Source organism: Anomaloglossus baeobatrachus, chromosome 5 (assembly GCF_048569485.1).
Source record: "Anomaloglossus baeobatrachus isolate aAnoBae1 chromosome 5, aAnoBae1.hap1, whole genome shotgun sequence".
Lineage (NCBI taxonomy): Eukaryota > Metazoa > Chordata > Amphibia > Anura > Aromobatidae > Anomaloglossus > Anomaloglossus baeobatrachus.
Genome location: NC_134357.1, coordinates 436,674,675 through 436,690,106, shown reverse-complemented (window position 1 = coordinate 436,690,106; position 15,432 = coordinate 436,674,675). Strand labels below are relative to the sequence as shown.

Sequence of the window (15,432 nt, the reverse complement as noted above, 5' to 3'; positions counted from 1 at the left end):
GGGCTCTGTCCTCGTACTAATGGGATATCATCCTAACAAGTTGTGTTATGGAGGTCAGATGGAAATAGGAAGCACATGATAAAAAAAAAGAACTTGACTTTGGAAAGTTGAAAGCTAACTGAGTGATTGCAGAATTGAATCCAGCTCTGACAGCACAAAAATCTTTAATCGGTTCCCTGCTCCTCTCGTACACTGAAATCCCTGATACCATCACCTTGTTAGGAAGACAAATTGGGAATTTATCCAGAATTGGATCTGCCACGCTCCCCTGTGACTGATGTAGCCGGCGTCGGACTGACCTTTAACATCTGTTGTGCTTCACAATACCTGATCGTATCATGAAGAAGCCGCAAGCGATAAGAAAAGAGGAGAACTCGTTACGTTCTGCCTGGGGTTTGTGATTACTCTCTCTGCTCTGCACTCCACTCTCAACATTTCCTGCTCCACAGCAAGAGTGGATTAGTGGTTTAAGCTCTGCAAAACTCACTGTCCTCAATTTATCGGCAGGGGGAGTGCATTAAGGAAGGAACTTGAGTGCAAGCTCTTTGGGTCAGGAATAGAGATGAGCGAATCTGAGGTTCGATGTTCTTACTGAGCATAGACTTTACCAAACAGAGTTCGGGTTCGGAGATTGGGTGCTTTAGGTATGCAAATCACTCGAGAAAGCATTGCTGTGCTCGGGTACGCTCGGTGCTCAGCCCAGTACGAGCCACTTACAGTGTCTGAATGGCTCACACTGGGGTTAAGACCTAAAGCTGAGTGAACCTTAGGCTCGAGGCTTGGGATTTGGGGTCAGAAAATGACGTGAAACTCATCCTGGTGAGTATCATGCTGTGCTCGTATCAGAGTGATGCACAGCATTGTGCGCGCTGTGGATAGTGTTTGATTGGCTCAAATTTGGCTTACATTCAGTGTTCTTAAATGTATTGCTCACTGAGAATAAAGAAAAAAACAAAAACACCACCCACGCACCTCCGGAAGTGTTTTGCTTTTGGCCCATAGCAAAACTCTTTCAAAGGTGGGTGGGCGTTTTTTTTTTTCTCTTTAAATCTCTGTGAACAATACATGTAAGAACGCTGAATGTAAGCCAAATTTGAGCCAATCAAACACTTCCCACAGCTCGCACAATGCTGCGCAACACTCACACACGATTATAGAGCGATACCAGTGTGAGTTTCACGTAATTTTCTGAGCCCAAACGCCGAGCCTCGAGCCCAAGGTTGGCTCAACTCTAGTAAGAACAGCATAATCAGATGTAGTGTGCAACCCCCCAAAAAATGGAAAAACTTCGCCCACTCGCCCCAGGAAGTGATCTGTTTATGACTGGCTACAAATGGGCGGAGAACCAAACTGCCCAATCAGTGACTTCCATTGCGGTTCAGGTCAAGTCCGGGTTCCAACCAAACATTTTCAAAAGTCCTGAACTCACCAAACCGAACTTCCACGGGTCCACTCATCTCTAGTCATGAGTTTTTTGCTCTAATGTCGACTTTACTGATCAAGGTCTTTGACATTTACCTCTCATTAAAAATCTTCTCCATTAGTAAAAATAGAAAGACTTGTAGTGTTAGGGGTACTTTGCACGTTGCGACATCGCTACTGCGATATCGTCGGGGTCAAATCGAAAGTGACGCACATCCGGCACCAGTAACGATGTCGCAATGTGTAAAGCCTAGATGCGCCGATTTACGATCGCAAAAGCGTCGTAAATCGGCGATTGGTGTAGCGTCGGTCATTTCCATAATTTCGGGATGACCGCTGTTACGATGTTGTTCCTCGTTCCTGCGGCAGCATACATCGTTGTGTGTGAAGCCGCAGGAGCGAGGAACATCTCCTTACCTGCCTCCACCGGCTATGCAGAAGGAAGGAGGTATAATAATATAAAACTTGTTCTTCTTTATTAATACATGTTAAAAAGGTTAAAAACCTGGACGAGGGACGCGTATAATATAAGGAAGCATATGCCGAAACGCGTCCCTCGTCCAGGTTTTTAACCTTTTTAACATGTATTAATAAAGAAGAACAAGTTTTATATTTTGGATGTCATGCTGGACTTTTTCTTTTTTCCTAGTGAACACTCTAATAAGTATCTTAATATAAGAACAAATGTCCAGCATCCAGGCATCATAAACAACTGATTTATTTCAAATTCATTAAAAAGTCACAAATCGATTCTGCAAAAAGATTAGATTAAAAACACATGCAAACTAAATCCATCAAACGCGTTTTGGACTAGTACAATGACTATGCACACTAGTCCATAACGAGTGTTTAACTTCTGGAATAAAATCTTTACTGGCCTGAATTTATGTTCAGGATTTTGCAAATTTGTATGTGTCATCTATACTCCATTAAAATCATAGAAATGTTCAATGATATAGACTAAGACTGGGCAAGACGAATATTTCTTGCCGTCTCTGGATTGAAGATATTTCATAAGGTTTCGGTTTTTAGAGCATTGTCCTTTAAAGGAGATCTGTCAGCACCAAATGACTGTTCAAACTAAGCACAAGATATTGTTACACCCATTGTGTGGCCAAACAGTTCAGTGCACCTTCCCACCTACTTATTGTTGTTCATCAACCCCCCTACTTCTCTGGCTCATGTAAAGTCAGAACTGCCAATGATGGAAGACGAGGATGTTGATAGATGGAAAACAAATACCATATTTTTCGGATCATAAGACGTACATTTCCTCCCACATTTTTGGGAGGAAAATGAGGGGTGCGTCTTATAATCTGAATGTAGCTTACTGGGGGTGGTGGAGAGGGGTCACAGGAGGCAGAGGAGATGCTACGGGCTTACTGTGGGCTGCAGGTGGTCGGCTGTGCTGCGGTTTACTGCGGGTGGCGGGCTGTCCTGCGGGCTGTGCTGTGGGTGGTGAGGACTTCAAATAATGGCACCCGGAGTTTGTGCGTGCTCAGATGAAGCTCTCGGCTCAAGATCTCATCTCTGCAAGCATCGCCTCTGGCCCATTGATTCCCTGCAGCAGACTTAAGGAAAATATCGACCAGAGGTGGCACGTGCGCAGATGAGATCTTGGCTTATCATTGAGCTGAGAGCTCTATCTGTGCACGTGCTGCCTCCGGGCGCCATTTCTTTGAAGCCCACACTGCGGACAGCTTCTGGATACTCCTACTGCCTCACAGGGCCGCAGCGAGCATCTGGGACACCCGCTGCACCGTCCGCAGTATCGCCCTGCTCCACCACCGCCACTGCCTCCTGTGACACCGCTCTACCACCGCTGCGCCCCCCATCCGGTAAGACAGCACCGGATTATAAGACGGACCCCATATTTTTTTCTTTTTTTTTTTAAATAAACTTGGGGTGCATCTTATAATCAGGTGCATCTTATAAAACAAAAAGTTCAGTAAGTGGGAAGGTGCATTGGTTTGAACAGTCATTTTGTGCTGACAGCCTCCCTTAAACCATGAAAATATCTGCAGCAATACTAAAAAGTAATTGAAAAATGAAACTAAAAATAAACCCATGATAAATATCACCTTTCATTAACATGACTATTTTCAGGTATATCGTGTAATCCTTATTTACTGAAGTATTTTTATATACAAAGGAGAAATGTCAAATCAATAAGCAGATACTAAGAAAGTCACAGCATCTATGAAATCGATCCAGTTTTAACCACAAGTGCAACTTCACCCTCTCATCATCCTGGCTACTAATTAGCAATGGGGAGCTTGTGTTAATTAAACATCATCAGTGTAAGGTAGTGTTGCCCTCATCTCCAAGATGACAGGGATGTTGATGGGTAAAGTCAAGAGATCGGAAACTTTTACCCTCGAGATTTACAGAGACAATGATTTGTTAATGCATTTCCCTGTGACGTTGATTTCCTTCAAAGAGCTTTTCTTAAAGCCAATATATGCAGTTCATAGTGGAGGAAACTGATGTCCCTTGGTTGGTCCCAGCATCAGCTTCCAGTAGAGATGTCCTGTGCTCTCATAGATCTTTAAAGCCAAATATTGTGCCAAATCCATCCAAGAACCCATTGCACTGTACCGTCCAAGTCCTGCCATGTGCTCGTTCGTCAGGTGAAATGACTTGGATTTTTAAAGGTTGTTTGTAAAAACAGGACATGTTTGTCTATGCGCTTTTGTTTTTTCCTCACCTTCTTCCAAGAGCCATAACTTTTTTTTCATGGGCATAGTCATATGAGGGCCTTTTTTATGCGACAACCTCTAGTTTTGAATAACACCATTCAATTTGCCACACAATGTACTAAAACACGGGAAAAAATTCCAAGTGGCATAAAATGGTGAAACAAAATGCAATTCCGCCATAAAATTTAGTTTTTTTTGTATTTACAGCTTCATTATGCTGTAAAAATGACCCAGTCACATAATTAACAAGGTCAGAATGATTAATATCAAACTTGTGCGGATTCCTTTAGCGGACATACACACATACACACACACATACACTGAGCTTTATATATTAGATATTCTAGGTTCTTCAAAGTAGCCACCTTTTGCTTTGATTACTGCTTTGCACACTTTTGGCATTCTCTTGATGAGCTTCAAGAGGTAGTCACCGGAAATGGTCATCACTTCACAGGTGTGCCCTGTCAGGTTTAATAAGTGGGATTTCTTGCCTTATAAATGGGGTTGGGACCATCAGTTGTGTTGTGCAGAAGTGTGGTGAATACACAGCTGATAGTCCTACTAAATAGACTGTTAGAATTTGTATAATGGCAAGAAAAAAGCAGCTAAGTAAAGAAAAACGAGTGGCCATCATTACTTTAAGAAATGAAGGTCAGTCAGTCTTAAACAATTGGGAAAACTTTGAAAGTGTCCCCAAGTGCAGTGGCAAAAAACGTGAAACGCTACAAAGAAATTGACTCACATGAGGACCGCTACAGGAAAGGAAGACCAAGAGTCACCTCTGCTGTGGAGGATAAGTTTATCTGAGTCACCAGCCTCAGAAATCGCAGGTTAACAGCAGCTCAGATTAGAGACCAGGTCAATGCCACATAGAGTTCTAGCAGCAGACACATCTCTAGAACAACTGTGAAGAGGAGACTTTGTGCAGCAGGCCTTCATGGTAAAATAGCTGCTAGGAAACCACTGCTAAGGACAGGCAACAAGCAGAGGAGACTTGTTTGGGCTAAAGAACACAAGGAATGGACATTATACCAGTGAAAATCTGTGCTTTGGTCTGATGAGTCCAAATTTGAGATCTTTGGATCCATCCACCGTGTCTTAGTGTGACGCAGAAAAGGTGAACGGATGGACTCTACATGCCTGGTTCCTACCGTGAAGCATGGAGGAGGAGGTGTGATGGTGTGGGGGTGCTTTTCTGGTGACACTGTTGGGGATTTATTCAAAATTGAAGGCATACTGAACCAGCATGGCTACCACAACATCTTGCAGCGGCATGCTATTCCATCCGGTTTGCGTTTAGTTGGACCTCCAAAAGAGAGCCTCAGCACCACCAATGAATAATATGAAAACCACTGTGCCAAGTATCTAACAAAACATTGAAACAACAATTGATACAAAAAGGCACCAGGGTTCAGGATGATAAATAACAACTTGGCATGGACCTTGATTAGTGCGAATAATATAAATTTTATTATACATGGGGTGAAAAAACACTCACATTTAAAATCATTTAAAAACAGACATACAAAATACTGTTTCCTGCATGGTTCAAACCTGGCACATGTTCAATAATTCAGGGAAAACATATATAATCCAAGATGGAGAATGGACTCTGTCCCCTAGGGAACTCTAAGTACTCTATATATCCATCCCATATACAATCAAGTGTGCCTGCATTGCACCTACTGGTTTTGAAAAGCCTGAAGACTACCACCAAGTAATATAAATCACAGCTGAAATAGCCAGATTTAAGTCTAAATAACGACTATACAGGATTACCCAGGCAGCAATGCAAGGTGCAGGAAACTCAGTACAGGACCCGACACGTTGCGCCAGTCAAGCTGGCTTCATCAGGAGAATATCACCCTCCAATGTTCCTGGGGCTATATATATATCAACCCCATATAACATTCGCCCTATCAGAGCACAGGAGTAATAATTATAACATAAAGCACAGGTGTACTGGCTGTGTAAGGGCTATTTGACTAAGAAGGAGAGTAATGGGGTGCTACGCCAGATGACCTGGCCTCCACATTCACCAGACCTGAACCCAATCAAGATGGTTTGGGGTGAGCTGGACCGCAGAGTGAAGGCAAAAGGGCCAACAAGTGCTAAGCATCTCTGGAAACTCCATCAAGACTGTTGGAAGACCATTTCTGGTGACTACCTATTGAAGCTCATGAAGAGAATGCCAAGAGTGTGCAAAGTAGTAATGAAAGCAAAAGGTGGCTACTTTGAAGAACCTAGAATATAACACATTTTCAGTTGTTTCACACTTTTTTGTTAAGTATTTCATTCCACATGTGTTAATTCATAGTTTTGATGCCTTCAATGTAAATCTACAATTTTCAGAGTCATGAAAACAAAGAAAACTCTCTGAATGAGAAGGTATGTCCAAACTTTTGATCTATATATATTTTTTTTTAGTGATTAAAAAGAAAAATTCTGAAGATTATGCTAGATCTGTATCGTTTTTCTTTTCCTGTTGCTGGAGCTGAGTGAGGGCTTATTCTTTGCCTGGGGAGCTGAAGTTTTATGGATACCAATTTTGTGTACATAAGATGCATTGATTGCTTATTATTACATTTTTATGGAGGTGAGATTTTAATTTGTTTTCCCTTTCCACTCTTTACTGTAGAGGCTAATATACCCCAGATTTTGATAGATCGGACCCTTACAGATGCAGCAATACCTAATATGTTTTTTTAATTTATTTATTTATTTATTTATTTATGTTAACCGGGACAAATAGGGCCTTTTGAATTAATTTATCTATATATATTATATATATATATAATTTACTTTCTTTTTTTTAATTTGTGGGGGTGGTCTTTACATTATTTTTAGTCTCACCTGAGGGACTTGAACCTCCAATCATTTGATCTTTTGTACTAGATACAGAAATACCACAGTATTAATAATGTTGGTCCCCTAAGGAGGTCATCCTATGGCTGAGCGTTAGGCCTCTTTCACACGTCCCTGAAAAACACGCACGTTTTTCACGGACGTGTCAGAGGTGCGTATTGCCCTTGGTGTGCTGTGTGCATAGCCTACGTGTGTTCTCCGTGTGTTATTCCTGATAACACACGGAGAACGGGAACTTTCTACTCACCTGTCCCTGGCATCGCTGTCCGTGGTGCTGATCTTCTGCCTCCGGTCCTGCCGACTCCCCGCTGCTGCTTCTTCCGGCCGCAGTGAAGTGAATATTCAATGAGCATAATGAGCGGCGGTCGGCAGCAAGTGACAGCAACGGCAGAGACTGCAGGGCTGGAGAAGGTGAGTAATGTTTTTTTTCTCGCAGACACATGTCTTTTTTCCGGTGCGTGTCACATGGAACACATCCGTGTGGTCCATGCATGTTACATGTGACACCCGTGATGCCTGAGAAAAACGGACATGTCGGCGTGAAAAACACACGGACACACGTAAGTACGGAACGGACACACGTTCCGTTCGAAAATACTTATGTGTGTCCAAAACATTAGGAATACATAGGTCCACGTTTGTACGTGTCTCCGGTACGTGAGAAAACTGCCAAACATGTACCGGAGGCACGAACGTGTGAAAGAGGCCTTAAAGGGATTCCAAGATGACAGCAACACATGAGTTAATCAGACCCGTGGCCCCCATTGTAACCCATTAAAGGGAATCTGTCAGCTGGTTTTTGCTATATAAGCTGAAGCCAGCATGCTGTAAGGGTTAAGACAGAAAGTTCAGGCATGCCTGTGTTGTCAATGTCCGATCTTTTGTTTATTTGCTACATTTTTTTTTAGCAGCTGCACCCTTTTTTTGCTGTGATTAGCTCCCTCGTGCCATGTTGTCTGGAAGGCCACCTCCTCTGATTGACACCTCACAGTTAACGTACAATCTCTATAGATAGCCTGGTGTGGGCAGGGGCAGCTCTGGGGACACTGCTACATGACTAAAGCTAAAAATACACATTGTGTCAGAATGGCTGCAGCCAGTAATCTAAGTGACACATTGTTGGATTCAGAATCTCCTTCCCTACATCATGGTGCTCTCAGATCAGGCAGCAAAAACTTGCTGACAGATTTCCTTTAATACCCAGTGATATTTTCACTTGTGTAGATGGGAGCCAATGCTTTTAATAGTTAGCAGCCAGGGACAGAGATGTAATATAGCCAGCATCAGATGCATCCGGAGGGAGCTCACACATGGACCCTTTCCCAAGAAATGAATTAACGTCCCAATAGAAGGGGTTGAACAGGTTATTAGATGACTGACTGGTAAACAAGTATCAACCAGTGGTCGTTTATATTGTACGTCATTTAGTCACCCTAAAACTTAGATTATCAAGGAATCTCCATCTTTGTCTTCCTGTCTAACACGTATCAGCGATTCTTAGAACAAATCGAACATTTCTTATGCAGCTGAATCTTAGAGCAATTTTGTAGCCCATAAATCTAGTTAGACACAATACATATTTGCTATCTCAAGACTGCATTATTTGCATGTGGAATAGACTATAGAACGAAACGCCAAGGATTGCCAGGGTGCTGTGGGGCTCCTAGTTAGTCGCTAGCTGGGTCCTTGCCATGTATATCGGCTAAGTCCTGTCAGTGAGCAATTAATAAGGAACTATAGGAAACAGATTGAAAGTCGCTGAGGGAATATACCTTGTAGGAAACAGAATTTCCATCCAAAAACCTCTAAATCTGTTGCAGCACTAATGCTGAATCTTCGATTTTACCTCGTAGAAAGGAAGCAAAAGAATATTTTTGCAGACGTGTAGTTTATTGTATATCAGAAATGTATTTATATTCTTTCTGAAGTAAAATGAGGATTGTAGGTAAAGATTGTGCCAGATGTATTGCTTTGGCTGGGTGCATCATTTTGCAGATTACTTTCACCCTAAATTCCCTCCTCCGCAGCATTTTCGGTATATGATAACTGAAAAGACAAGTTACAAGTAACTAACCATTTTGGAGGTGAATTCAGGAGGATTGTCATTGACGTCAGCTACAGTTATGATAGCGGTGGCCGTGTTTGATAATCCATGGTTTAAGTTTCCTTCCATGTCTGTGGCTTGAATGACAACGGTATACTGCTGGACTTTCTGTAGGAAGAGATCCGGGAATACAGGTTATAGGCAACACAGATACATAGTCATAAAGGCAAATCACTTCATTATAACAATTAGGCATGATTCAGACAGTCAGAATATTAATATTGGCTACATGACTCAAAAAATCAGTATCAGGCTAGATAGGGTCAGTAGATCTGTAGTCAAGACGATCATAAGGGTACGCGCACATGAGCATATGACTCAGACAAGTGCAATGCGAGAAAATCTCGCATTGCACTCGGACCAATGTTATTCAATGAGGGAGAGCAGATGGTCAGCTTTTTTCTCATCCAGATTCTGGAAGAACGAAAAGTTGCAGAATGCTGTGATTGTCAGCGAGAGACATGTCACTTGCACCCATACAAGTCTCTGGGTGAGAGTGAAACACTGCACTGCACTCAGATGACATCCGAGTGTAGTGCGATATACGCACAGGCTGACAATGGAGGAGATGGGAAGATTAATCCCTCCCTCTCCTCCCGCAGCTGTGATCCGATCGCAGGATATCACAGTTGCATTACACTGGCTCACGCTGGCAGCACAGCGGGAGCCGAGGGTCATTAGCATATCGCATCCAATGCACTCGCATCAAATGCCATATCATCATGTGAATCCAGCCTAAGGATGCTAAAATACTCATGCATTATGGTATTCTGAATGCGGCAACAGAGGAAAGGTGACCATGATGCATGAAGACACCAAGCGTACCAAGTCCATCCAGGTTTTGCGCTGTTTTCTCATTTGATAGGTACTAATTTTAAATTTTCATATGACTGGATTCAGTATCCCCCAGAAATACAACTGATCTCTGAGCATTTCTGAAGTTAGACTCAAGGTTCTTTGAAAACAGTTTGTTTGGTACATAATACCCATCAAAAGAAAGAGTCCACTGACCATCATTCCACTAAGTAGGACTGTTGTCAGCTCCTGGTGGAATATGAAGGTCATTATGAAAAACTTAGGTAATACATTGGTACGCAAATCACCTCTTCAGAGAAAAAGCAGACTTGAACTCTAAGGCCACCTATTGGAAGAACCAATCCTAAAAGTCAATATTGATCCTTTAATGAGCCTTGCCATATGACTTAAGCTAAAAGCCAATCTAGCATCTCTATTTTCAGACACGTGTTTCGGGGTGTAGCTCCTCCTCAGTGCAAAGCATGAGAGCTGATTTGGCTGTATGAGAAACCTCTGACTGGCGTCTAAGGGGTAACATAGAAAAAAATCCCGATGTCTAACATCCAAAATCCATACTCATTCAAATATATTTAAAGTGTAAAAGACACCAGCCACCAGACAAACTACTGCTATGCACGAACACAGACGCATTTTGACTTAGAAAGTCTTGTTCTTAGTCATGGATAAGACTTTCTAGCTTGAAACGCGTAGTTTGTCGGGTGGCTGGTGTCTTTTACACTTTAAATAAATTTGAATGAACATGGATTTTAGACACTGGAGATCTAGATTTTTTTCTATTTCACTTCATTGAAGCCTTGACCAGGGTGGCTCTGTGCACTTCATTTCCATGCGGAACAGGTGGAACTAGGACTGGTGAGCAAATTTCTCTATCCTAAGGGCTAACGTCTCTGCTTTTGGAGACTGACATGACTGACCCCCACAAGTGACCCCCTAGACGTTCGTTAGTATGTAAACTAGGTTTATACGTCTATGCAAACTATATTGACCGCCTGAATAATTAGCTTTAGACAAATGCTGGAAACATATGTGCAAAATGATGAGTGTGTTACTGTAGTTGGCTGTAATACTGAAATTAGCATGAACCACATTATATATAGATATATCTGTTCTACTACATATATTTTGCAGCTGCACAACATCTGTTAAGAGAAGTAATGAGTGCTTCAGCTGTAAAGTGAAGGATGGGACCAGGGAACAGCAGTTTTTAATCACCACTACATCCATATCATTGGTATAATTGTCCAGTGAAGATGTACATCATCCTCTGTAGGATTCCTTCAATAATGTAATTAAGGATTAGATTGGAAAGTCAGTGTGGATGGATATTTATGCTGGAGCAGTCTAAGGAAACAGACAGAAGACGCTAAATAATTAGTCTGCACTTGGATTACCAAGAGAAGGAATCTCTGGGGCCGGGAATTAGCCTCTAATAGTGCTTATTGTAGGATTGCACGCACTGCAAATGAATCTTGAATTGCTGTTTACTGAAGGGAGAGATTTGGGATGTGCTGATGACATTAGGAAGTTAAGATGTTTAAAATGCCAAAACGGGTGCCACTTGGGGGAGGTCTTAGCCCCTAGACTGCCAGTGAGAACATTACTAATTGCATTTTATTATCAGTGTACAGCATACACGTATTAGAAATCCTTTAGGAAAGAATCTTGCAGAGCCAAAGAGCTTGCAATCATTGACCGTACTCTGTGGCTCCAGTTACAGAAGATCGATTGGGTGAGATACGTAACAATTGGGATAATCTGCAGTTATCTCTGATCATGGTTGCCACATGTAACCAAGGTGTCTGAATTTTCACCATTTCTTTGATTTTTTTGGTAATTCTTTTAGAATGAAAAAAGGCTCATACAGAGCCCACGACTAAATCTACTTACATGATCATGTTACTAACTTACTATACTGTTTTCAAGCCACATATACACAAACACCTAAGTTAAGGGAATCCACTGCCAAAAATCTCTAGCCAGGTTTAAAGAAATAGGTTAATACCAGGACCCTAACGATCACAGTGGCAAAGATCGCGACCATGACCAGGCCTGTGCAGCATCGGGGCCAGCCGACCGAAAAGCCTACTTCAGCTGGATGTGTGTTTGAGGATGCCCATTTAGCTGAACTGTATTGCATCGACCCCTCGGGTCCCTGCACCGTAATACACGTCCCCCGCCAATCACATTGCCACAGCAGGCACGCCATTGTCAGCTCCCAGCCTCTGCGCTAGATACAGAGGAAGATGCCGCCAATATGGGAAGGGAGGGGGAGTTGAATACAATGTTTTATTTTGTTTTTGTTATTTAATACTTTAAAGAAGAGCAGCAGAAGGGGGAAATATACACCAGGAAGGAACCCAGGATGGGAGACATATATACCAGGATGGGGGACACATATATCGGGATGAGGGAAATATATACCAGGATTAGGAAATATATACCTGGAAAGCGGTTCATGATGGGGGACATATTTACAAGGATGGGGATGCATACCTATAAGGGTCCCAGGATGGAGGACATATATACCAAGATGGGGGACATATATACCTGGAAGGAGACCAGGATGAAGGACATTACTACATAATGGGGAGGAGGGCAACACATTTCTTTATAGTATTTAGAATGCTTCAAGGGTCCATACAGCATGCCAACATGCAGAGGTGGCAGGTAAAAATTTTGCACTGGTCCCATTTTACTCTAGTTGCAAGAAGAGTCAAAACCCAAGTGCCACCTAAAATAAAAATGGCAGCACTTGTGGCCTTACACCTGGTGATAGATCAAATGCATTGAGTGACCAGACTGGAGAATGGAGCATAATACCGGCACAAGAAATCAGCTTCTCTGTGGAGATGGTACTGAGTGACCATGCACATATTGTGTAGGAAATATGGCTAGAAGCTTGTGAGAATAAGGTATGGAAGAATGCTCTGTCCACCCCAAAGACTATATTCTGATTGAGCAGCAAGATATGGAAAATCCCACATCATCATCGGCACTCCATTTTTCATGAAGAAAGTTTCAATGTGACTAGTCATTAGAGGACAAAACGCTATCAACCTGTGTTGCGACACCTCCTAAAATGCCAACCTTCTGCATCACAACAGATTTAAGAAAGAGGCAGGAAAAATCCATAGCCGGGCAGAATCCAGTTAAATCAATGTTCCTAATCCGAGCTGACTTTCCTTCATTGTCTGCATGGATGAACTGTGAGTGAACTGTGTGATGTTTCCATGCATAGAAGAGAGCATTCAGTCTGTCTGAGGATGGAGGCGGCAAACAACTCATTGGCACTAGACTGTTCTTTAACATCACTGTGTGCACGTTGTAGTGTGATAGCTATGAAAATGCAAAAAAATATATACTGTAGAAAGCTACACATGTAATACAGCCTGTTCTTAGCAACTCAAAAGAGGAGTATATCAGCTCACGACAATGACCAAAGATTGTGCACAGATTCCGACATTGATGCACGGATCTTCCTGACCAGTGTTCCCGAAGGTTCACAAAATATGAAAAAGCAGTAGTGCGATCCAGCACCATTTCCCGCTCTGATTGTCTATGATGGGCTTGAAACGCATAAGACGCAATGTATATATTTACACATCTGACCAAGCAATGGTTTTTTAATAGTATGAAATAAAGACTTTTTTTTTTATATTTTGGGTGAGTTGCTGGATCACCTTGTTTTTTTTGTGGATCTTGCTGTTGTGACGCCCCTGACTATATCAGGGTGTCACAGGGGACTGCATCCTCTCTTTCTATGATGCAGGACCTACCCCCCATGGTTCCGGGTTCCTGAAAACCCAATGAAACCAATGAAAACCGGTATCACTCCCATCAGCACCACAAATCCCAACCACCTAGGGGTCAGGCAGACTGGTGGGAGGGAAGGAATTCAGTTGAGTTTGGAGTTGGAGAGGAGTAGTAGCCCTCAGTGAGTGAAGAGCTGGGAGTTGTAGCTCCCTGGAGTGACCTACGTTGGGTCGCAGACAGTGGTCCGGAACCAGAGGAGTCGGAAGCCAGGTCACAGGGTATTGGAAAGGAGTGTCCTGACTTAGTTTTGTAGAACGGTTGGCACCGGAAAGTCCAGTAACTGGACCGGTACCAAGCATGGCGGGGTACAGAACCCTAGATCAGTGAAAAGCTTCAAGCGCCTTGATAATTAACCTTTGGAGGATAGTCTCTTTATGTACTTCCCCGAGAGCTCAGAGATCGAAGGCATCAGCACAATGAGGGGGATAGGGTTTTCCAGCTTATGCTACCCACTGAGATCCCACGTGCCAGCCATCGAGAGCATAGCTCCCCTACACATAGGGAGCGGGACCCTGACAGCTTCAGGCCAAAGGGTCACAATAACAACTAAAATTGTGCACGGAGGCAGGCTCCGGACCATTAAAGTGATACCGGTGGGAGCGGACACCTGGATGGGCTCCCCGCAGTTGCAATGGTACCCAGAGACTTTAGTTTACTACGGTGTGTGAGTCTGCTTTATTGGCTGCATCTAACATCACAACAACCTGAGTGAGTACATTGCCCCCCCTCCCTGCATCCTACCTGCCAAGCAAACCTGCACCGCACCATCCACTAACCCTGCAGAGTCCCAGGGCCTCCCTACCTGCAGTAGGAACTGTCACCAAGCTGCCCCCACGTCATCTGCTCCGGTACTCCCCTCGGCAGCGGCGGTACTCCCTTCTTACCGCAACCTGCAGGTTGAGTCACGAACTATTCCCCTGTAAATAGCCCCTTTTTATTTCAAGTGGCCGCTGAGCCCCCAGTCCGGGGACCCTTGAACCACAGCAATCCTGGATCCGAGCAGCTCGTCTACTTAAAGGCGATACACTGTGTTGCATCCTTGGAGAAGGAGCTCTTTCCGTGCACCATCCTGATCTTGTAGACCACATCTATTGGGTGAGCAGAAGGTCCTCTTTTATTTTCTCTTTGCTTGGATACAGGACCATTTCCGGCTGCCGGCAACCGCCAATGAAACGGTGAACAGTTGATTAGTGGGGGTGTTTGGTGTCGGATCCCGGCCAATCAGATATTGATGACCAAGCCTAAGGATAGGCCACCAATGTTAAAATAGTGGATAAATCCTTTAAAGATTAGTTCAAGCAATAAAATCTATGTGGCCAGCAGCAAATGTAGTTATCCCCCGACAGTGTCCCGCAGATGGTTTCATACCCAATATTTACGGGTCATACATGGTGAATTAGTGGGATTGTATTTAGATAACAACTGGGCAGATCTAATCTGGCAGACAATGGCAGCATTGTGCCGACTCATTGCTAAATGACATTTAACGAAAAAGGCGTTCATTATATATGAAGCAAACACTAATGCGTTTTCACACTTCAAGCTTCTTAAAGCTCAAAGTCTCTTTGACTGTGAAAAGCATCAGAGCGCTCCCCTGATCTATGAACCTATTATCTGCACCAATCTCCCCATTCTTACCCATCTCTTTTTATGCATTTTCCAGTGACTTCTTATATTTTATGTGAGTACAGTCTATAAGACCCAGCCATGGAT

General features: G+C 43.1%; 1 protein-coding gene across 1 annotated transcript in view; it reads right to left on the bottom strand.

Annotated features, from left to right (window-relative positions):
* CDH4 (cadherin 4) overlaps positions 1–15,432 on the bottom strand; it is a 1,210,640-nt gene that overhangs the window by 59,890 nt on the left and 1,135,318 nt on the right. Inside the window, exon 8 of the mRNA XM_075350393.1 lies at positions 9,061–9,198. Coding sequence (XP_075206508.1) covers positions 9,061–9,198 — 138 coding nt within the window. The remainder of the gene's footprint in view (positions 1–9,060; positions 9,199–15,432) is intronic.